This window comes from Meleagris gallopavo, chromosome 14 (genome assembly GCF_000146605.3).
Source record: "Meleagris gallopavo isolate NT-WF06-2002-E0010 breed Aviagen turkey brand Nicholas breeding stock chromosome 14, Turkey_5.1, whole genome shotgun sequence".
In the NCBI taxonomy this organism is placed as follows: Eukaryota; Metazoa; Chordata; class Aves; order Galliformes; family Phasianidae; genus Meleagris; species Meleagris gallopavo.
Window position 1 is genome coordinate 19,411,791 of NC_015024.2, and position 24,084 is coordinate 19,435,874.

The window sequence follows — 24,084 nt, forward strand, 5'->3', positions numbered from 1 at the left end:
CCGGCCGTGCACGTGCGCGGCGCGTGGCGCTCGTTTCCGAGCTGAAGACTGCGGCGCGCGCAGGGTGGCGGTGCGTTGTTCTGAGCTGGTAAGTCAAAAAGATTTGGTACTTTAAAGCTACTTTTGAATAGTCTTGAATTTTTATTTAATTTTATCTGGTTGTTGCCGATGGTTAGGGCTCGTCTGATGGAGCTGGCCGTGAAGGTTGTTCTGCTTATACGTGCGTGACTGCAGATGTTGTCTGCTGTCTTTGCTGAGCTGCGTTAGGTGCTCGCAGCTGTGAGGGGCTCATCTCTGTGGCTATTGAACGTAAATTCGTGGGCCCAGTTCTGTCATGTTTGTAGCGTTTTTTTCACCTACGCTTATAATTATCTAACTTAATTTTAGTACTTCTAGTAAGTTTAGTTTGTGTCTGGTTAAGTAATTAAGGAGTGGTCAGACAAACAGTGAGCTGGAAGATGGGAAATATGATAACTCCTGAAGGCAGGAGTGTAGAACAGAAAGATGGCTTTTCATATTTTCCAAAATATGTGCATTCCTCCAAAAGAAGACTTTTCAAAATGCATTTGCGTATTTTTTTCTTCATAAAATGCAATTTTAAAGTGTAGACACTTTTTTCAGGAGTGTGAAGGGAATCAGAATCATAGAGTGGCCTGCGTTGAAGAAGATCACAAAGCTCATCCGCTTCCAACCCCCTGCTATGTGCAGGTTGCCAACCACCTGAGCAGCTGCCCAGAGCAACATCCAGCCTGGCCTTGAGTATCTCCAGGGATGGGGCATCCACAACCTCCTTGAGCAACCTGTTATTGTGTGTCACCACCCATTGTGTGAAAAACTTCCTCCTAATATCCAATCTAAACCTCCCATGAGTTTAGAACCATTCCCCCTTGTCTTATCACTATCCACCCTCCTGAACGGCCAATCCCCTCCTGAACATATGTCTATGAATTTTTCAGTGTCCTCAGTACCCTAATTTGTGAAGTAAGTTAGATTTTAGGGTATGACTGTATTTTTCTTGTTGTAAATCAAGAATAATGAGTCATGAAACAGAGTCTGTGATCACAGGTTGTCTTTCAAACTGATAACTTAAGTGAAAAAATGACAGTTCAGTGCATTAAACTTTGAGATTTATGCCTTTTGGAGCATGAGATGTGTAGATGTACTGAGGGACGTGATTTAGTGGGAAATATTGGTGATAGGTGGATGGTTGGACTGGATGATCTTAGAGACCTTTTCAAACTTTGGTGATTCTATGACTAATGTAAGCAAACTTAAAGCAAATCCTAGTTTTGCCTTTTATTTGCTATTCTTAAATATTTTTATCAGAATTCTAATCAATTTTCATCTTTTTTTTTTTTCTTCTTTCATTTTCTACACCAGCTGTGTTCATAGTTAGGTAGAGAAGTATTTCAATTTTCTGGTCAGAGAATTCTCTTACGAGATCTAGTACTTCTTCTCAGTGATTAAGTTCAGTCTTTGGTGATAAATTGTCACACGCTGAATAAACCAGAGATGAGAAGTCTACCATGAATAAGGAAGCTTTCAACTTTCACGTTTTCTTTCTGAGCATCAGAATATATAGAATTAGGAGGCAGTAGACTACGATGTCTTCAGTTAAATTTATGCTTTATTTAGAAATATCTGCAGTTATTGTTTTCATCTTCTAGGGAAGAGTATGTTGTTTTTACTTTGTAGTAAATATAATTGAATAAATAAATAATAATAAATAATAAATTTAAATATATTTTAAATTCACTTGCTCAGTAGCAAACTGTCTTGCCTGAGATTCCTAAACAGCGAAGTCCTGTATTTCTGTAGCTTTGAACTGTTGACTCCAGGGCTTATAGTTACTGCGGTAATAAACTTGTACACACTGCATCCTTTGTCTGTTTGACAGACAATCTGGTGGCTTAGCTAGGAAGGTTTCTTCTTTTGCTCACATATATAATTACAGTTATGATTTCTTAGCCTTTTAAGGCATTCTGCCACTAATGTGATTAAGAAGCCATCTCTGACTCATCATTACATTTTTTTATATGAACAGAATTCTTGTTGAAGTAAGTTTGATATTTGTGTGAAGGAGGACTGGAAATAAAAAATTCTATCTGTGAAGTCCATCAGATCTTGTCAAAGATCAATATGTAATCGTGGACAATTAAATAACTGTAATATCCTTGCATTACATATTAATAATCGGTGGTAGCTTAAGGGAATACGGAAACATTTGCCTCCATAAAGTGATATTTTTGGTTTTGGCAGATTCTCTTAGTATTGCAATATGTATTGGCAACCAAATCCATGTTTTCTGTGAAATAATTGCTTTAGGAGAATGAAGCAGGAAGTGGGAAAAGATTGGCAATTATTGGAATCTTGTGTACATAAAGCGAATGTGTGCTGATAATAATTTCCGAGCATGTTATTTCTTTATCCTGTTGTACCTGAGCATGCAGCCTGCTTAGCCAGGGCTCTCTTAGAGTTTGTGCACTGTGAGAATTTTTGTTTGAGAGGAGGTTGCAGAGAAGACTGTGAAGATTCTGAAGATTTCTTGCTTTGGAACTTAACTGATGTAGTGATCAACAGAGGGGTTTGTTTCTTTCTTTTAGGTCTACTTAATGATATTGTGCTTTTGATCATGTGGCTCTTATTTTTGTTAAAACCTGAGATCTGAGTTAATATGGGAATTAGGACGTTGCTCTTAGACCAGTGGCCTAATTTGTTAAAGCAAAATTCAGTGTATTTTTGAATGTAACTAGTAATTCTGGATAGTTTTGAATGTTGTCAATGAGTGAATCAGTTACTGTCTTTGCTGGAAGGAAATGTAGAAAAATGCTTTAAAGATGTATTTTCTTCTGAGTTGTATGGGAAATAAAAATGCAGTAATGAGAACTGTGTATCTTGTTAAATAAAGCCTGTGGGTACTATGTTGACTGTCCTGCACCATAGCTTGAAAATAAAATAAATCAAATAAGATTGGTTATCACAATGAACAGTCTCTTTGTGTCATGTAACAAAATGATCCAAGCAGTGAATTGACAGCTGCGAGGTTTCAGAGGGGAAAAAATGTAACGAGAAGTTAAAACTATGTCTTTTCACAGGGGGCTGTTCTATAATTTTATGCAAATAAAAGTACTGGTATCTCTTAAGTCGTGTGTACGTGATTTAGTTTGTTTCCTGTGTTTAAAAATAGTGAACAAATTAATAGTTATATAGTGTGTTGTACTGTCTGTATCTACTTGAAATTTTGGAAATGTTAAATTCTGAGCTCACAAGTAATTCATAGTGGTAGAGATAGGCTGGCATTTTTCTTATTATCTTTTGGGGAAGTCTCTGGAGGTAGCTGACTTAAACATTCTGCCTGTGCTCTAATGAGCCTTATTTAAAGCTAGGAACAGCAGAAGAATGCGACTCCAAAATTTTGTGCGAGAGCAATTGGAAGATAATAAATGGTTATATATTCTTTGGTATCGCTTTCCATTTACTTTCATTCTCTTTTCTCAAACTCCTCTTCATTCTTTATCAATAACTCTCTGACTGAAAGGAAGAATAACTTATGCCAAAACTAGAGGTGAATTGCTACTCTGCTCTTCTTTGTTGCTTGCCTGGCAGGTTGAGGAAAGTTTTAGAAGACAGTAGTTGTCTCCTTGTTCTTATTTCTGCCACCAAGAGGATAGTTTCTCTGAACAAACTCTGGTATGGAGTACACTCTTGCTTCCCATGCAGCTGCACCATGCTCCTGGGTTAACAACAAACTGTGCAATAAAGAAAGCCACATTGAGAGCATGGTTTGCTGTGGGTTACTGTAAGAACATCAGTGAAATGTAGAACTATCCCCCATGCCCTTCCTTAATAAACAGAATCACAGAATTGTAGGGGTTGGAAGGGACCTCTAGAGATCATCGAGACCAACCCCCCTGCCAAAGCAGGTTAAAACAATATTGTATTAGATAATGCTAATTATCTAATGTGCTAAACTTATATATGCAGTCTTCAAAGGGAGCGTTAGTAGAAAGTATTTGTATAGGCCATTTTGGGGTTACTTATGACTGGAAAGTAAAATACACTGGAGGTGAAAAAGGTGGAGAATCTCAGCTCTCTAAGAGGTGAAGGTTAATAACTATACTGGGAGCAGAGAAGATCCACCTGTCTGCCACACTGTGCAGGCTTGTCTTTGGACTGCAGCCAGGTACTGACCCTGCTGCTTGCTTTTCTCTTGATGGGGCAGAGAATGAAAGTAGGGTAAAATAGCCTGCAGGCTGAGATAAATCATATATCGGACTCGACCTGGAGAAAAATAATTTAAATTTCTTAGCATCCATATCTATTTAAACTAGGGCAAAAACTAAAGCATCACCTTCCTCTGCCCATCTTTCCCAGGCTTAACTTCACTTCTTCATGGCTGACTCACATCTACCTTCCCTGGCCTGCATAACAGCCCCGCAGCAGCGCATGGAGGGCTATGCTTCGTACATACCTGTTCTTTTCTGCTGCCTCTTCCTCCTCATGTGCTTCCTCTTCCCCAGGCCAGGCTGCATCCCTGCAGCTATGTTTTCTTAAGGAAGTATTAAACTGTTCCCATCCACTGTACAGAAGGTATCTTAATGTGGCCTTTTTCAAATTCCGCTTCCAATACCACAGACGTTTTCCATTGTCCTTTCTATGCAATATTTGACAGAGAAGAAAAATGCTCTGCAAACTGCCATGGAAGCAGAGGAGGGGAGACACCTCGTATAAGTGGTTTTGTGCCCAGGAGAACAGATTGACTTCATTGTAGATCAGAGCTGAGTTGGGAAAATGTACGTGCTCACAGAGAGGGAAAGGTTATTTTAGATGTGGTCAGAACCATTGACTGCAAACATTGGGCTGTACGTGTGTCTGTGGCACAGGCTACAAACCCTCCTCCAGTCATGGACGTGGCATTGGCTGTGAAAGTATGTCATGGCTGAGGAGGGGATCAGAAGTTATGAGAGGCCAAGAACTACAAAATGAAAGCAGAATTTAAGGTTATTCTTGTGTTTTAAATCTTTGGGATCTACAGAGCTCTTCTGAATTTTTAAAAGTTGTCATTTCATATTATTGAAATTCTCCCACAATTTTCCTGAAATTTCCTAGGAAAATGTTATGAGCAAAGCTGTTATTTAGCAAGAAGAACTCAGGATGAATATGAATTGAACACAGTTATAAAGGACTAAGATTTTAACAGTATAAACAATTCGGTTTTGTTCATGCCACATTCAATTTAAATCTCTTTTAATGTGTTTAGTAGATGATTTTGAACATAAGATATTGTGCTTTGTGTCTGGCTTTGAGCATGGCTGTGCTGCACTAAGGGAAGCTAGCGACCTCCCTCTCGGGCTAGTTGCCCTCATTTCTCCTTAGTTGTCTCTTTGCAGAATGAGTCGCTGCCTGCTATAGGCAATGTGGACTGTAGAAAAATCTTACTTCAGCTTGCGTCCCGAATAGTCTTAACTGCACTTCCAAGCAAACTGCTGTTTAGCTGTTGGTGAAGTATTTTATTCTGGAATGAAGGAGGAGCAGTTTCTTGGGCTCATGATACTCATGTGCTGACCAGAACTGCAGTATTGCTTCTACAGCAGGGGACTATTTCACTGAGTAAAATATCCTAAAACATATTACTGAATCTTATCTTTTATGTGCTGTATGTTGAAGGGGAAAAAAAAAATCTAAACTTGGAAAGTCTATTCAATGTTGAGAAAAACATTGCAAATGTAAAAAAAAAAATAATAATAATAAATAAAAGAGCTTACATACAAGGAAATTCTGGGGCTAGCGAAACACGAGGACTTCCCTCTGTGCTGAAATGCCATGTTTATATTCCTACCTGATCTGCTTATTTTTCAGGAGCTTGAGTACTTCTGCTATTTTCCACCATCTAATTCATTATATCAGAGCCTGTCTGATGGCCCTCGTTATGCTCCTGAAGTCATTGCTCAGTTAATCCTGCCCGCATTTAGGTTTTGCGGCTGTTGTCTTTTTATTTGATGTGGCCTTCTGAAAGTATAAGTGAACTGACCTGGTTTTTAAATTGTATTTTAAAAGGGAAGGTACATACGTGGTTGAACAGCAATCAATTTCATACTAACGAACACACAGAGCAGTTTCGATGTTTCTGATGCAGAATAGAAAGTCGTGACATTGCAGAGATGAAGTAAGTCTTCCTTTAATGTGGTTAAACACTTTCAGACTCTGTCTCGCTGCTGCGGTGAAAAATATGGGGAAATACTGCGTTAGGAATTGGAATCAAGTGCTGTGAAAGCTAATGTACATAGCATACTTCATCTGAAAGGCTATCCACTTTTTTGTTTTGTTTTTTGCTGGTTTCTGACTTTTTTTTAAATAACCGTAATTTTTTAAAGATCTTGATTAGCAATGAAGTCCCACAGTGACTGCAGCCATTAGGCTTGCTAGCATGTTGCATCTGGTTTTGGAGAGATTGGAAGAAAGGCAAGAGTATTGCAGATAGTATGGAGAAGTATGGGAAGTATAAGATACATGATACCACAGTGTAGTCCGGGGAAGCGTTTGGCCACATACACACTTTCAGGTCCAGATAAAGTCTCGTGGTTGTCTAGTCTTGCTATGCTTTGTCATTGCTCTATCTGCTGTTTGTGAGAATCATATTTCTGACTATAGGAATTTCAACTTGTTGATCTAATAAATTATTGTTTATCATGTAGTGGCTGTAATTTGAAATGAAACTTTGCTGAGAATAATCTAGAAGTGTATTCTTAATTTTATTGTTTTAATATATTCATTAATAAAAATAAATTATAAATTTATTTTATTAATAAATTGTAAAAAGTAGCTTTAAGAGAAATATGCTGTCCATTAAGGTCTGTGGATAGCAAGAGCACTGTAAAATCCTAGCCCTGTCCCCAAATTCACCTGAAGCAAACTTTCAATTTGGAATACTTAGTGCAGAACCTAACTGCTCTATAATGGCTGTCAGTATGGATATAGAGTAATTGCACTTCCTGTGCTGCTCTCCTTAAGATGACGCTGGCAAGTACTGCTGTTAATAATGTAGCATGCTGCAGGTGAAACAAAAGGATGGACAGTTTAGTGGTTAGTTTAAACTGTCCTTTCAGTTTCCTTTAACTTAAAGAGGAGTGAGGAAAGAACATAGCAGTGTAGTATTACAAGCAGAGATGAAAAAAATCAGAACGCGTTTATTTTAAATGTACTCCATGCCTTTCCAAAGCATGTGTGCATTGGAAACAAGCTATTGAAACTTATTGTCACTTAGTAATAATAATAAAAATAAAGCATGGCAAAGAATGGCAATGTTGTTAATGGTTTCCCGGTGTTTCTTATTCTGTAGAAAGGGAAGACTTGCAGAATATTTGTGCAACAGTGCTTTCAGGAAAAGTCTAATATTATTATAGTTCCTGTAAGCGGGACTGTAAACCTGCCCTGAAGTCTAGAAACTTTCTTCTCAAAACTTGATCCAAATTGTTGTCTTGATGTCATTCACACTGAAGGATCACACTGTTTTTAATACACAGAAGATTATTTGATGTAGTAAATTATAAAGGTAAAGTTAGTGTAAAGGAAGTTAGTGTTTTGAGACTGACACTGGGAATAGCTTTTTCTCCTGTTTTTATGTGGCTATAAACAGAGAGGTCTTTGTTTCTTTTGTGCCAAAGCAGCACGCAAATGGGAAGAGCCCGCTTGGTGTTTGTAGCTTTGTGTTGTTCTTCCATTCTAAATGTGATCCAGGATCAGCTCAGAGGGGTGGTGACCCCAGGCCCTTCTTGACCAGCAGTACTTGGTGGCAATGGCATGGAATCTTGTCACGATGCAGCACTCTAACTCTGCTATATGATTTATACTTTGATTTGGAAAAACGAATTATAATAACCGTATCAAAGATGGATTTTAAATAGGCATGTACTGTAAGATAGATCTAAACACTGATTGCAGAAAACCATTAAACGACATAATACTTTCCAGTAGGTGGCAAAATAAACAAAAACGCACTGAAATGATAAACTAACCCAGTTTGCATTGAAACTATTGACTGATGAGCTAGTACACTGTGCATTATTACAGATTTTTTTTTACGTTTACAAAGTTGTGAAATTTTTTTTTCAGAGAGAGCGAGGCTTGGTACATGTTAGGAAGAAATGTACTGAGCTACTTGCAAATATGTGGCGTAAGCTGTCCAAAAACCTCTATTTCAATGTTAAAACTATAAAAAGTGATTAGTGGATTAGCTCTTGAAATTAAGACAGTTTTTGTCTTCGGTGCTTAGCTTTGCTCAAATTAGACTCAATTAAACTGAAAATATAAGGGCATCTTCTTTATTATTATTTTTCTTGCTTTGTGATATATTAAGATCATTTTTATCTGTAACTGAAGTAGTGTTGGCAGGTAGCCTAGCTCAACAAGTTTAAAGTTAACGTGGATTGAAACACTTCTTCATTGTTATTGTCTGAATTTTGTCTTCACAAGAAGATCTCAACTACTGTCTTCTAATTCAAAGCTCTCAGTTTGTTAGAGAATTGGTTAATAACGTGTGTCTGTTAACAATAACTGGAATTGGAGGCAAGGTAAAAATAATGTAAAAGAAAAGCTTGTAGAACTGCAGTCATATTTTGCTCTTTTACTTTTTCCACATTATATCGGACAATGCTTAATAGCACTATCTTTTTTTTTTTTAACAACAAAATATTTTTGTGTATTCATTTCCTGCTTCTTACTGAAAAACTTCAAACAACAGTCAGCACCTAAATCTTCAAAGTACTGTTGTTCTGTAGTGCAGACTTTTTTTTTTGGGACCACGGTTAGAAATTTTGCATGTATAGCTAACAGTAACAAGGCTGCAGTTCTAACATGAGACATACTTGATTTCTGTTAGCCTGTGACAATCTGTGTTTTATGAAATTATCAGATAGATAGTTTCATTTCAGAGATATCATACTATCAGAAGTATCATAAACAAAAAAACCCCAAACAATACAAGTATGTTTTTGTTTAGTGGTAGACTTGTATTTGTTTTTTAAGCTTGGTTTTCTAGGTAATAAATTGAACTACCTTTATCATTGGGAGATACATTACAAATCTTAAAAAATATGGAAAAATTCTAGCCAGTTTGTTAATCAAAAATTGAGGTATCCATTACACTTATTGAAGAAAGAAAAAATGAAGGTAGTAAAGTTTCTTCTCCTCCCTTACATTAAAATGTAAGAAAATTCTTGAGCATTTTATTTTTGTAGAAAGATATATTTTAATCATAATTGCCATTCTATTCGCAGTCAGATTTTATGACAAACATGGAACACAAAATCATTTTATTGCAATGATTATAACATCACTTTTCAACCTTCATTAAACAACAGCCAACCAACCAACCAAACAAAAAGGAACAGAAACCAAACTTTGACGTCTTCAGCTAGTGTAAATGCAGCACACATCTGAAGCCATTCTGCCACTGGGCTGCTGGAACTCCGGCCCTGGCGGGGGAGTAAGACACATTTAGCCAGAGGAGTTCCAAAGCACTCTTATCAGAGAAGGTTCAGACAAGTGCACTTCACCCCACCAGCATATTTCAAATGATTCACTTGTTATATGAATTAAAGTTTTGATGACATTTTTCGTAACAACAACAGCAGAAACATCAGGAGGACTGAAAATAAAGATACAATATTTAAATAAATGATACAAATCTTAACACTGATAGGTAGATTAGTGTTAAATAAAAGTTGTCTGTGGGTTTATAATAAATTAAAATATCCTTTGGGTTTGAATCTGACACGGTGTTCAGGGTGACACGATACTATTCAACGTCTGGACTGCAGAGCAACTATAGTGCATTTCAAAATACTGTAGTGATATGAAAGTAAACACTTTAAAATAAGTTATACAGTGATTTCTGTCGAATTATAAATGGATAGTAAGTAATTATCCTGGATCATAGCTTGTGCAATGGTGGTAGACTGGGCAAATGAAGCATTTTTGTTCATTCCTTTTCTGTAGAAACAATTCAGCATATGCATGGCATAATTTCATGCTGGCATTTGTTAATGGATGAATAATAATAAATCAGTCCACCAAACTCCATGGAAATATGAAAAGATTAAACTGTAGTTGAATGAAAATAATAAAGTGCTTTAAATGAGTATTTGTTGTTTACTACATTGTTTCAAATTCCATGGTAGACTCCAAAACCAACCCAGTGAAATATGACAGTGCTCTACAGTAAATAAAAGTGACCCTGCTGCTTACTGTAGTCAGTACTTCCATGGCTTTTTCTTTCTTTAATGTTAAACTTAGCTTACCATGGGATCATAGGAGAAGCTTACAGCACGGGCTGAACTTGGATGGGCGTAGAGGGTCACCACAAACATTCCCTATTTTAAAGGTTTTCTGGGGGGGATGGGGGGAAAAGTAAGAGGAAGAGAAGGAAGGAAGCAGACAGCAATCTGGAAACTGTTCATATCCAGTGTTCGTAGCCAGTTTGCCTGAAATATACCATTCAGTTTTGTAAGAAATAAGGAGATTGCTTGGATTGTACGGAAATCTGAGAATTAGTATTCTAAGTCCATTGAGTGATAGTTGCTATAATATGGATGCTTCTTCCATGGCTTCAATCCACCTAAAAAGGGCAGGAAAGAAAGAGTGGTACATGTAAAATTATTTCTTTCAAAAATGGGTATTTTCAGAACATAAAGCCTGAAGAGTACTGTAGCTATGGTTTTGTAATTAGAATAGGAAATATGAACTGAAATGTTTAAAAGAAACAAAACCTCCCATAAATACAAATTTTCTTCCCATGTGCCTTAAGGCACTGGCATTTTTATTACATGATTATTTTATTATGTAGAAGTAGTAGAGTAGCAATAAACTGCAAAATCTGAACAATTATTTGTTGATGAGCAAACTAAGAAGTGGATAAATAGAACACAAATCGGGGAAGCTCCCAGACAAAAATCATATTTGACTGGAAGACTGTGATTCTTGAGGCTCAGCCTTCTTTCTACCTAAACAGAGAAGTGAAAAAAGGTAGATTTTTCATCACTAAAGGCAGTTGCATGCAATTGGGCTTAGCCAACACTCTGAAAGCCATTTGTTTTCCTCTGTTAGGGTAGGAATCTGAAGCAAAGGAGAGGAAAAACTCTACATAAGCTTTTGGACCTACATGCTCACTAGCATGGAAATCTATTCCCTTACCTCTGTGCTGAGTAGTTATCATCTGCTCGGAAGCTATAAAACAGAGTTTGCTTGTGATAGAGATGGAAAACTGTACCCACACATCCTTCCTCCTTTTCAGGGGCAACAGTGAAACCCAACAAAGGTAAGCTTTCTGTGGCGACTTTGTCCTGAAAGCAAAGAAGTAGTGAACCAAAAATTAGAGGGAAGCCCATAGTAGTTTAAGGGCTCTTTCTGAAAAACAATCATATGCAAACACTGTCTGTGCTGCAAAAGCAGTAAAATGTATCTTCTGCTGAACTTGTGACTCTTAAACAGGAGCAATGGCAGTGTACTGCACATGTTCATATAGTCTTCAACCTTAGCAGCACCTCTAAAAATCCAGTTATTCATGGCCATCCAAAAGGTCAAATTACCCATTACTTTAATGACTACTTTGACATAATGGTCCAGGAAGCAATCTGAGGTTACTGGCAATGTGGGAAATTGCAGCAGCACTCTTGAAAGCTTGAAACGGGGCTCAGTCTCGGATGCGTTACTTCGAGCTGTTTTTGTTTGCTGAACGCAAGTAGTAGTCTGCTTTGTACCTTATAATTTCCTTTTATAGCACTAGCAACTTTGTTTTAAAAATCTGCACATCAGATAGCATGCTCACTTTGAACAGCACTGCTCCAAAATCTTGGAACTGGTTATGCAATTCAGCATTAACTTACCTCCAGTATACAGCTGTGGTTTTTGTTTTGCCAAATTCTGCTTTATATAAGTTAAAGAAACAATAAATATTAATCAAACTGAATTTTAGCTTCACTGAAAGCTGCAACTGCGGTCACTGTAATGTTTTTTTATATGTGTATGTTGCCTTTGCTTCTGCTCTTAGAAGCTCAGTTGTGAGCTGGGAATAAAAAGTGTAACTAGCCATCCATTGCTCTTTCCTTATCACCAAACAAAAAGTGATTGCTTCTAAGATTAGGGCAGATAAGTGTACTGAATACAAAACTGGATGCTAACAGTTTGAATTGCTGAGAGGCTTCAGAGCCTTGGAAAAAAGTCAAGTTCACGATTATGTGGCCTAAATGGAAACAAATCAGGCAGAGAAACTAAGGAGGTAACAAACTATACATAACGCTACTGAAGAAAGATGTTAAGTTTTCAATGATGGCCAGACCATGAACACTTTTGTGTCTCAGTCTCCTCATCTGTTTCAGAGGGATAATTAATGATACTTCATTCTTCACACTGCTGAATTTAAGTGATTGATATTTGCAAAGTGTCCTGAAGACTTAAAATATTAAATACTGCGGTTACTACAGTTCTAGCATTCTGTATCCAGCAAAATCATTTTTTATGCTTCTACTTACAAAATCTGTCAGTTACAACCACTCCTTGTACTGTATTTACTTCAAGCTTACTGGCACTGCAGCTAGCTACTCAATTGGAGAAGAAATAAAATTGAGAAAAGGAACTGGGATGAGAAAAAAATACATTAAAAGTCTGTTGGAAAGCCAGCCTCCTCAGCTACGAAGAGGGGCTTACAGGTCAATACAGAAAGCAGTATTCTCATCTCTGCAGACTATCCTATCTTTCCCTGTTGATACTAGTAGTGTAAGTATATCTTATTTACACACACGACTCTTCTCTCCAGCAGAAATAGATTATAGCACCCTATATCTACAAAAAAATAAATAAAATCTGGCAATTACCTTGAAGCTTTTATATGTAAATACCTAGACTCAGGCTGACAGTATATAACAACATGAACAGAAAAAATAAAATAAAATAAAATAACGAAGGGCAGTTTGTAAAAAGGTTGCTGAGATCCACCGAGGGATGTGGCTGAGCCCTTCAGCTGAAAGTAACTGCTTAGGGGCCCAGTCCATTAGAACCAGTTCTCAGAGGCAGCTGGCTGTGAGAAACACCACTTATACCTTTCACATTTACTTCTGCTGACTGCAGAGCATAAATGATAAAATTCAGTAAGGAAAATATTTTAAGTTAGATTGCACAGTACCTCATTTGCTATGTAGGTGTAGAGGACTTTGCCTTTGATAACAAACCAGCGTTTCTTCCAGTGTCTTTTGCCTCTCTTACATCTGGAGAGGTAACCACTGATGGTAGCTCCCTCTCCTGAGGCTGTCACCTGAAGGAGAGTGGGAGAAATCGGGATTTATGACAGCAGAGGCCTTTTCCCTCCTGACATGAATGTTTACATCGATAGAGTAATATCATGCTTATGCTATTTCTGTTCTTTTTTTTCCCCATTGTTTGAAGATGTTAAACTTTGTTCTTGGTAACACATGGAAAGCGTGCAGTTGACTTGTTACTGAGAACAAGTTTACAGTCGTATTCTGAGAAACTGAACTCGTCCCTCCTCCCAGCTCTTTTTGTTGGGTGAGGTAGTATTGTAAAAAATGATGCTTCCAGTAAGGGAGGATAGTCCTTTGTCTGAACACCTCTAAGATGTGGTTATATTTTGGACTTCGCAATATTTTTATATTAACTTATGTTAATAACTAGATTATGACTTGATTTCATTAAAGAAATAATATTTCTGAGGCAAGTTACCCCTCTCACAGACCTATTTTGAGATCTAATTCATTAATGACCTGAAAGATCCACATTTTGGGTAGAAGGAGCTATACATACACACACACACAGTATACACAATTAATTACAGTATCGAACTGCAATACCAAATTGGAAAAAAATGCCAGAGATTCAAAATCTGCCTTTCTGACAAGATAGAAGACCGAGCAGTGTCACACAACAGTGTTTTGTAGCAGAACAAAAGCGTTCCAGGTCCTGGCTAAAGCTAATGAGAAAAAGTTACAGATTAATACTATTGTGTTGACATAAGGGTCTTGTCAATTTCATAAACAGTAACTAGTCAATGGCAAATCGTGCTCTGTTGATACTTGTGAAGGTTGTGACCTGCCTCCTTGTACCAGCTAATACCACGAGGTGGTCTTAGTTTTCTGAAGATGGTACAGGTTGATGAGGAAACGCACGCTGCTATAATTTGGGTTTCTTAGTGGGCTGAAGAAGTTTCTGTGCTGAATCCAGAGCTCAGAATACTTTGTTTGAAACATCAGGGTGAAAAACAGAAAAAAATAATTGCATGATGATGACTAGAGCATGGTATGAGCCCACTGCTTGCAGAATAAATTATAAACATAGCTGCTGAAATCTCAGCATGTAGTTCTCAGCAGTTCCTTGTCTTTCTTAGCCAGCTTGGTCCTACCTCTGTAAGAGCTGATGGGATCTTTTTCTGTTTCTTGAAAGATGAGTAATGGATATTGTGGAATACTGAAGAGAAGGCACTGCTTGAACACCTGGATGAAGTTGGAGGAAAGCTCATACTTAGTGGCCGCTCTGGAAGATAAAGAAAATTCGGAAGGGAAGGGAGAAATGGATGAATTGCTAAATGTCATACAAGGGGTAAGAGATACACGCTACACTAACACAACCAACCAGCTCCTCTGTAGCTGGTTTTTATTTCAGCTTTTCCTTCAAATTACTCCGTTAAGTTTAGTTAGCTGGCTGGATTTCACAGCATCCTCAAGTACTGGTAATAACCTACAGTTACTTGAAAGCAGTCTGAAAGAAAATTTGGCAAAGCAAGAATACAGCTTGTCCAGGTCCCTTTGGATGGCATCCCTTCCTTCTACTGTATTAACTGCATCACTCAGCATGGTGTCATCAGTAAACTTGCTGAGAGTGCACTCAGTGACACTTATCCCAGTCACACTGATAAAGGTGTTGAAGAGCCCCAGTCCCAAGACAGACCCCTGGAGGACGACACTCGTCCCTGGCCTCTGCCTGGGTATAAAGCCATTTCCCACAATTATATATATAAATCCCTCACCCCCCCAATTTATCTTTTATTTCAATGTGTATTTAAATTAGAACATGGACTCATATAGTCATAAAGAGAGTTCTAGTTAGGCAGTAGCTCTACTATCAGGAATTTCTGCTTCCATCTGTTTCCAGATTAACTTTCTATGTGGAAATGCTCTTAGTGGCTCTGCACTTTATCTCAGCATTCCTTGTTGTAAAAGGAACAAGAATAAGGACAGAACGAGGTACAGTAAAGCCACTGTTTTCCTTTAGTGGATAATTCACTAGAAATTACAGGGAACAGCTATCAGCTCTAATGTTTACATCTCACACTTGCTGTTAACTGGCTTATCAGAAGGCCAGGGAAACCCTCGAAGAACTTGGCTTGCTAAAACAATTTTAGCTGCCTTACAGTCTGGGACTTTTGGGACCTCAATACATTGTGGTTGAAATGAGAAATCCTCTGTCACAAAGGTCAGCATAGCAGGCAGGTCCTAAAAGCATCTTCATTATACAAATAGACAGTATATTTGTCAATTTTGTCAAGAATGGAGGAACTTTACCTCTTTTCTTCAGTTCCACATAACAACTGTCACAGACTTTGGCTGCTTGATCTCTGAGGTACTTCATAGGGTACTTGTTTCTTGAACAGTTTCGACATACAATCTGCTCCAGAGAGGAGATTTGCATGTAAATATAATTTTAATTGATATATATGCACATATAAAACAAATTCTCTGAGTTGTTTAGGAGAGAAGGATGGATAGTGGAGCAGATATAACTTTGCTACATCTGTGTCAGTCAGGGTAAATCTACTGATTGAACTATAATTACTGTAGATTTACACTGATCTAAGCCAACCAGAATCACACAGAGATTTTAGTTGCACACTAGTTATTAGAAACCTAACTACCTAACATAGCAATGCATTAGCAGATTCTGTGGAAAGTCAAATTCTGGTCTTGATATTGCAAAAAACATGCAGAAATTAGAGCGGTGGCAGCCACCATCTTAGTAACGTGAATAAAGCCTCCCTGAGGAGCTTGTACAGTTCTTACCTTCCCACAGGCGTGGCAATGATGTCGCCTCAAAGTAAGGGTAAAGTCACAGCCACAGTTCATGCACATCATAACATGGGATACAGGTACAAAAGTAGGAGGCCTCTCACCCAAGGGTATTCCAAGCCTTTCTCGTAACTTAAAATCAAAGAAGAACAAATCAAGAAGCATCCGCACTCCCAAAGTACACCCACTCAATCCTCCTCATACTGCAATTCTCTCATTACAGTTCACCTGCTAGAATACCCAGTTTTTCGGTTCTTAATGCAGTAAGATATAGAATCTGTATATCACTGCACTTAAGTGCTTCAGCACTGAAAGTCTATGGTCATCAATATATGGTGCTGTGAAAGGCAGTCAAAACAGATAACAATGAAGATAGATCCGTTATTAGTCAGTCACTGACAACCTTCCATGTGAGGCAAGGACCTTATTCATTGCATATGCAAATTGCTGACTAGGTCATGAGTTAAAGCCATCTTTTTCTTGGCAGTTTCTGAAATACTAACCCTAAAAAACTCCAGCTCCATAGTTTTCAGCAGCAAAGAAGCCGAGTTCATTATTTCATTACACCTTGGGGCAGTTTTATGAATGCAGAAGAGAAAGTACCAAAAATCAGTACAAACTTGTTTATTTTCCAGTGCAAACCATGATGCGCACAAAAAGGCATTTATCCCCACAGAATCCAAACATAATCCGTGCTTTCCATGGCAGATCTGGATATATGGAACAACTATAGAAAATGTATTTGTTATTCCTGTTTCTTATAATACACAAGGCTGCAGTTGTGCATGTGTCTGCCTGTTCTCCAAGCCTATGGAGCTATGGTCAATATGAAACTGATCCCAATTTTCTCTCTCTCTATGTGTGCGTGTGGATGTGTATAAAACAAGGGATGCATAGTGCAATTGCTCACCACCTGCTGAACAACACCTAGCTAGTTCCCAAGCAATGGCTCTCTTCTCCCCAACAAACATGCCCAGTTTTATAGCTTTTTCACACGATGTCATATGGTACGTTTGGTTTAGGTCAGCTCTCCTTGTTCTGTCCTCTCCCATCTTCTTGTGCACCCCCAGTTCCCTCTGACAGTACAGTAGGGGAAGTTGAAGTGTCCTTAGCTGTGTGCAGCATATCTCAGCAACAACTAAAGCAGGCTCGTTTTTCTCTAAAAGCCAAAACGTAGCATTATACCACCTACTATGAAGAAAATCTACTCCATTCCATCTGAAACCAGGATAAGAATTTGTACCTATTTTTAGACCATTCAAGATAGTTACTGTTTTGGGAACAAATTATGCTAGTTTTCCTCCAGGTGAACTTGTATTTAAGCAAAGACCACAGAATACAGACTGTGATTAATATTTCAGAGGTGGCCTCTAGAGCCATACAGTATAATAAGCTTTGTCATTTAGGCTCGGCATTCTGATCTTAATGGAATTACTAAGGATATCTTGCCCAAGAAACTCCGCATTTTAGCATTTTCTAACTTCTTCCCTTCCCATTTCTCTTTCCCCTTCAAGCACTGAAAGATTCAGCTTCCTCTTACCTCCACGTTGCTGTGGAAGGTGGAAGTATTGTGAGCTTTGTAGTCATCTGGGATGTGTCTGCTGATACAGCTGTACCAGTCATCCCTTTCCAAGCAAGAGCTGTGGAATGAAATACAGCAAAGCAGTTAATGTCATCTACATCAGGGACCAAACAAGCAGTTTTTGGATCAGAGGAGAAAAGCTTCACTTTCTGAACTTTTATTTTTACTCGCTAGTGCGCTGAATCAGTAATTTCAAAGCCAAGAACAAAACTGACTTGTACTTTTTCAGCTGGATGATTAGTGTAGCTCTATGGTTATTACTGTGACTGACAAGACACTGCATTCTTTTTTTTTTTTTTCCCCTCTCTCTCCAAAGTTGTCTCTGACTTTGCTACGAACACCTCAATCCTAGATAACATTGGAGATAGAAGTGTTTTTCTCTTTTGTGTTCATCGTAGTTATTATGCTCTCTAGGGCACATAGTATGAGATGCTTAGATGATCTGCAAGTTAGGAAATCAGAAATCTATCATTCATGGTAAAGTTGTGAATGCTTTCATTTTTCTCTAACTCAATCACAGACAAGCTCCATGCTCCTGGCAGGACACCAAGACAGCAATCTGGAAAGCAAATCCTGCATTCCCGAGTTGCAGTTATGCAGGGAGACTAGCAGTTCTCCAGTCTGGCCCCAAGCTGCCCCCTTTGCACTAGATGAAATAGTGAAGCATTCTGCTTCTCTACTAGTCCAGTCATCCTAGAAAAGCAGCAGGACCCTTAATGCCTGTTACTTATCAAATGCATTTACTCTTTTATAACCATTAGCCGTGTTGCATGTGTTAGATGGTTCTCATGCTGTGACTTCAAACCATGCATACTGTTTATTTGAAAACTGTGCACAGCTCTGGCTGTTGCCAGCATCAGTCAATGGAACAGATGTATCTCAGTGTGTTCTCATCTCTGAGCTATACCAGCCACTTTCATGAAAGCTACCTACTAGAGTTGCTTTTAAAAATTAGTAGTGGCATCATTGCCAATTGCTGTTCAGCTGTAGCTTTGACAACTATACTCAGTAAGGCCACCAAACGATACCTAAGAATAATTTGGTTTTTGTGATCTTAAAAAAAAAATTCAAAAAAAAAAGAGAGTTAGGAAATGCTAGATTTGATCAACGATCCTTGACTTTGCATTCCTCTACACTCTGAGCACAAAGCTTCTGTAAAATTCAACAGGCTTGTTGCAGCAAAGAGATTCCCAAAAGAGTAGATCATATTTGCTAACTTCTGCATGCCAACGACCTATGATACAGGAGATAATCTCTGACAAGAGTCACACTACTAGTCAGTCGTTATTACTACCAGAAGTCTAATCAAATTATGCTTTTTAGAAAATCTCAAGGAGATACCTGTATTTTCAAGATGAAACATGTTCAAAGCCTGCAAAGCGCTAACAGAGGCAAGTCCTGGCTTTAACCTTTATCATTCTTGGAAAGTCTTCGAGAATTCCTAATTCTTGCGAATTAAGATCTGATTTGAAAAACAGAATAAGTCCCTTCCAGTGGAAAACAAACAAATAAAGAGAAATCCTACACTGATGTAAATTAAATCCTTTTTGGTGAAGAGCTGAAAACAGACAAGAGGGAAATCTGCTAGTAAAAGCCTGTTATCTAATGCATACTTTTAACCTCTCCTCTGTTCCACTAAACAACTCCAGTCAGTAATCACAGATTATTAACCTAATAAATGTGGGAATAACATCTATCTGCTGATGAGTAAGATAAATTAAGTCACTGGACAATGGCCTCTCAATTAGTTATTTCACTGGTCATAAGAAGGCTCAGATAAATTTTTGCTGAACTTCTGAGGCTCAGAGAACCTCTGACTTTGATTCAGCATCGCTACGTTTCAGCCCGAGTATGACTGCACCTTTGTGCTACACTATCAGTTATCCCTGTGCTGCCTCATAATCCCTTCCTCAGGCAGAGGGTCACACTGTCACTGCACTCTCCTGTCCAGCAGGGGGCAGCCAGAGAACACAAAAAACTGAACTGGGATGGGATTTTGTCACTGTCACTCCATGTTAGCCCCTTAGGGAGGAGATACTGACTGCTTTCTCCCAGTGCTTTGGTGTTTCATAATGGCACTAGACGGTTACCCCTGCGTTCAAGCATATTTTGACATGTAAATAATGGTGTAACAACAGTATCAGCTTTCTCCATACAGGCTGTGTGATCAGATCTATTGTCAGCTTAATGCAAGGTAAGAACATAGCTTTTCAATGGGAGACACAAAGGCTTTGCAGTGCTGCCTTCTCATATACTTATGCCAACTCCTGAGCTGTGGTCAAAATTTTACAGCCTTTGTACAGCGCACATTCACCTTGTCTTCTGCAAGTGTAAAAGCACAAAGACTTGGGTTGTGATTGTCAACAACTGGCCTTCTGCGCAGGCCAATGCTGCCATGCAAACAATAAAAGATGCAATCTTCAGGGCTGCTTGAAGCCTTCTAGTACTTTTCTGTCTTTGGTGCTCCTTTTGGTGAATACAGCACTGTGGTTAGGATGGTATGCTGTCCCACTCGTGTCTCATCAGTTCTGTCAGCCAGCACAGGAAGGGAGAGGAGGAAATATCTGTTTGTTCCTAGAGCAGATTGGTCCCAGAATGAGCAGCACAAGGAAAATAAAGGGTCTCTATCCCAGTGTTCTGATAAGAGTCAATTTCAATCCAGCTGTTATCAGAAAGGTGACCTCAGTCTCAGCCCTGACTCTATTTACTACCAAAGAAACATAGCTTCTGATGGTCGCACATGTTTAGTTTGGGCTAACTAAGCAAACTTGACATGAGCATAAAAGCAAAGCATCCCAGGTGTCTTCCTAGAGATGCCAACTTCAGTTGCCCAGGATAGAGGGCACGTGCAGCAGCTACTTCCCCTCTACAACAAAGAAACACTTTCCACTTGCTTTTGTAATTGTCAGCAGGTAATTCCGAAGTATTGCGTGCATATTTCAAAGGTTGTGATAAATATGCAGATCTAAGGAAATCTCAGATACTTTCTCATTTGCTTGTTATAAAAGGAACCAGACAAAAAGACTTTGACAGGTATCTGAGCACTGCAAATGCTCCCAGGAAAATAAGAGCTTCAAATTCTGATTGAGTAAGAAAGTGCCCTCTCTGTCTACTTACTGCACTGTGTAGTTAAGGGAAGTCTGCTGCTTCCAGCCATGCTGTAGTTAGAGACTTATGGTGTAAAAGTACTTAAAGCTTTGAAGACTTTTTTATTTAAAGAATTAATTTTAATACCATTGCTACCAGGACGTCTTTTATAGTAAACTACATCTAGAAAAAAAATCAATCCATCCACCTTTCTGCTGTAGATCTAGGCTGTAGATCTGCAAGATAGTTGTGGACTAGAAGCATGAAAAAAATGCAGTACACTGCTATCTTTTGGTCAAACATTGACCTATAATCTCTTTCTGCCATTAGTTTATAAATCCCAGAGTAGAGATACTGACTCCCAATTGCAATTAGTACTAACACCACACAAATACAGTAGTGAAGATCTTTTTAATAGAAAGACCCATGAGGTTGCCAGTGAGGTTTAATTTTGGCTTTGTTATTAAAGCACTACTAAGTGCTTGTATATCTACTGCACAATATTACCTAGTTTCTATTGGTGCAATTTTGTAATTTTGTAATACTAGTTGTACGAGCTAAAAAGTGTAATTGTGAAAGACAGATGTAACATACTCCTGGAGTTACAAGAAAAGAATGTGAAAGATCAATTGAAAGAATTCAGTTTTCTTAAAAAGAGATTTTCTTCTTTCCTCTTTCTTGAAAATGTTGTCAGGAGCTGAATTCTAATCTTCACTTGTTAAATGAACTGAGTTACAATTTATGAGCTTTGCATTTATAAAGAATATCATAGCTGTGTAATCAAGCACTCAGACACTATCACAATAGCATGGTCCAAAATCAAGTTTAAAAAGAATTAAACACTAGTTAAGAATAGGATATTGGTGAGACTGATCTAGAGAAATCTCAGCAAAATGTAGCTTCTGCTGAGGGAGTCTGGAGAGAGTACCTTGCTGACAATGTCAGGCAGTATTCATCACATTCAATCTTCAGGACATTCGGGGCTTTTTCTGTCACTGGGCGGCTCACCTAGAAACAAATATCATGAACATAAGGGTGGACATGAGTTAAACTGTACAAGTCTCTATGCAAAGTGATCTCTGATGTCCCTCTGTTTCATATTTAAATGCAGAGAGGTGGCAGGTAGGGTTTTCTGCCTATTCTATTGCTAATTTAACAAAGAATGTTCTCTATTTCGATATGATGCCAGTTCTAAAGGGAAAACAAAGAATTTAATCCAACTACAGAGGTACTGATAAAGTGTCAGAGTTTAATTTCCATATGACAAGCTTAGGAGATATTTAGTCTGAAAAATGTCAGAGCATGTCAGGTAGAATCCTTCTGTAAAGAATGGAAATAATTTTCTTCTGGACACATAGACTGTATGCTGTGAAGTGCTTCTGATCAGAGAGTGCCCATCTACGGCCAGGTTCTTTAAGAGCCAAAAATACCTAAGATATAGCTCAGCTGAAACCTTTTCCTGCCACATACCATATTAGTTGTCTAGTAATAGCAAAAGCTACTTAGAGGAAAGATAACTTCATAGCAATAATGTGATATTATTAACAAGCATCTATTATATCAGTCACTCTGTATTTCAAATGTACTACAATAAGTACCTGTTACACAACTCCTTTCTACTCAGAAGTGGAGCACTTTGGTGATTCTTACTTTAGCAAGGAACCTAGAGTTATTTTTAGACTATGAGGTCTTTGAGATGATCAGCCTTTCATGTTTTCAGAAAACCCCAACACAGTTTGTGTTGTTTTGTTGAAATTAATTATTAGTAACTCATGTCTTGCATGTTTTCTTCAGCCCGAGCCTCCTGACTTGCCACTTCAAGTCTTATTTCTTAAAAGTACAACTTGGCACATCAGCTACAGAATAGTTATGAAAGTTCTTGGAGGGAAGTATAAGATGGCGAGCTAGGTCAAAAGTAAAGACCATTCCTGCCCAATATTTCCTGTTGCACAGGAACTAGTGTCAGTGGATGCTTAGGGAAAGACCGTAAGAATGGGGCAATTGTATCCAGTTTCTGCAACCTGTAGTTACGGAATTTACTGAACAAGAGATTATATCTGCTTAATTGCATGTAGTATCACCCAATACATCATTTCCCTATGAAGTTTTAGAATCATTAACATTTTTTATTAAAAAAGTCAATGGACATGTAGAAAACAGGCAAATGAAAGCTTATGTAAATTGAGAGTGGCAAATGTTTAAGGTTGGTTGGCAACCTAGGCCATGCTGAACGTGTTGTATGGTACAACTGTGCATTGGCTAGAGACAGAAAAAGGAGAATGGATGAAGTGAGATAATAAGCTTTTTCTGTCTCAAATTTCATGATCAGATGGTAAATCTGATTTTGACTTGCATTATTAATTACCAGCCTGAATAAGACTGTCATACAAAGTCACAACCTTACAGATAATCTGTTATATATTTACTTCATATTATTTTTTCCTTCTGACTCCTGGTCCACCCCCTCTATCTCCTTGACATCATCCGGAAATAAGACAAACCAGAACACACTAAGTGCCCAGTATACAATTTTAATTTCAGCCTGTGATACAGATAAAGCATTACCTTAATGTCTGACACAACCAGCGTGTTTTTCAGTTGGTATTTGCCATCCTTCTGGGGATACGTGTACAGCAGAACATCATTCATCTGTATAAAGAGAAAGACAAAAATCAATCATTTGCAACGTGATCTGCAAGTCTGACCATTACCCCGGGGGGGATTCCTAGAACAAGCAGTAACTTGAACTGCTAGGACTGTTACTGAAGGCAGGCCCAAGTTACACAGCTCAGATGAAGACCTGCATTTCCAAAGAGCTCTATGAAATCCAGATTCAGGATTTTGATTCATTCCCATTTCTGACTTTTGCTAGCAGCTAAGCAAGTAGATAATCATCTCCTTTTTATTCAGCTTTGGTAAAATAGCTGCTTGTTTCAAGGGCAGTGCTGTGTCCCAGTCCAGAATGCAGGTTATGCATTACATGGCAATATCAACTAACTAGGTTGCCTAGGAGTCTGCAGCTCTGACTCTTTTCGTCCCTTAACAGTAAAGCTGTGGCAAGGCCAGAAGTAGAGCTGGGTTTCACAGACTCGTGTTTTCTGGGCAAAAAGGAAGTGGAAGTACAGTGTCAAGGTTTCTAAGAATGATTCAGGGATGAATGGTTTGGAAATGTGAGAGGAGTAACTGGCTTTCCATGCTAGCAGAATTCACCTAGATATGTGACAGCATCAAGTCTGCAGGCTGCAGCAGAGACAAGTTTATCTGTGCTCTGCTGAACAGCTGGCACCCATATCGTGCCATAGTGCACTCCCTGCCTAAAAGCTCCTACCATATTCTTGGTTGTTTTTT

At 38.4% G+C, this 24,084-nt stretch overlaps 1 protein-coding gene and 1 long non-coding RNA gene across 2 annotated transcripts in view; one reads left to right on the plus strand and one right to left on the minus strand.

The window, feature by feature from the left end:
* On the plus strand, positions 1 to 3,143 carry LOC109369994. Its single transcript, XR_002119738.1, has 2 exons — positions 1 to 88; positions 622 to 3,143. It is a non-coding gene; the product is annotated as an uncharacterized LOC109369994 (long non-coding RNA).
* A 6,153-nt stretch (positions 3,144 to 9,296) lies between these two features.
* Positions 9,297 to 24,084, minus strand: part of FGD5 (FYVE, RhoGEF and PH domain containing 5) — a 103,010-nt gene continuing 88,222 nt past the window's right edge. Inside the window, 9 exon segments of the mRNA XM_031555518.1 lie at positions 9,297 to 10,615; positions 11,191 to 11,339; positions 13,178 to 13,306; positions 14,408 to 14,538; positions 15,567 to 15,669; positions 16,062 to 16,199; positions 17,608 to 17,707; positions 21,665 to 21,744; positions 23,302 to 23,385. Of these exon segments, the coding sequence (XP_031411378.1) occupies positions 10,579 to 10,615; positions 11,191 to 11,339; positions 13,178 to 13,306; positions 14,408 to 14,538; positions 15,567 to 15,669; positions 16,062 to 16,199; positions 17,608 to 17,707; positions 21,665 to 21,744; positions 23,302 to 23,385 (951 nt within the window). The 3' untranslated portion in view covers positions 9,297 to 10,578.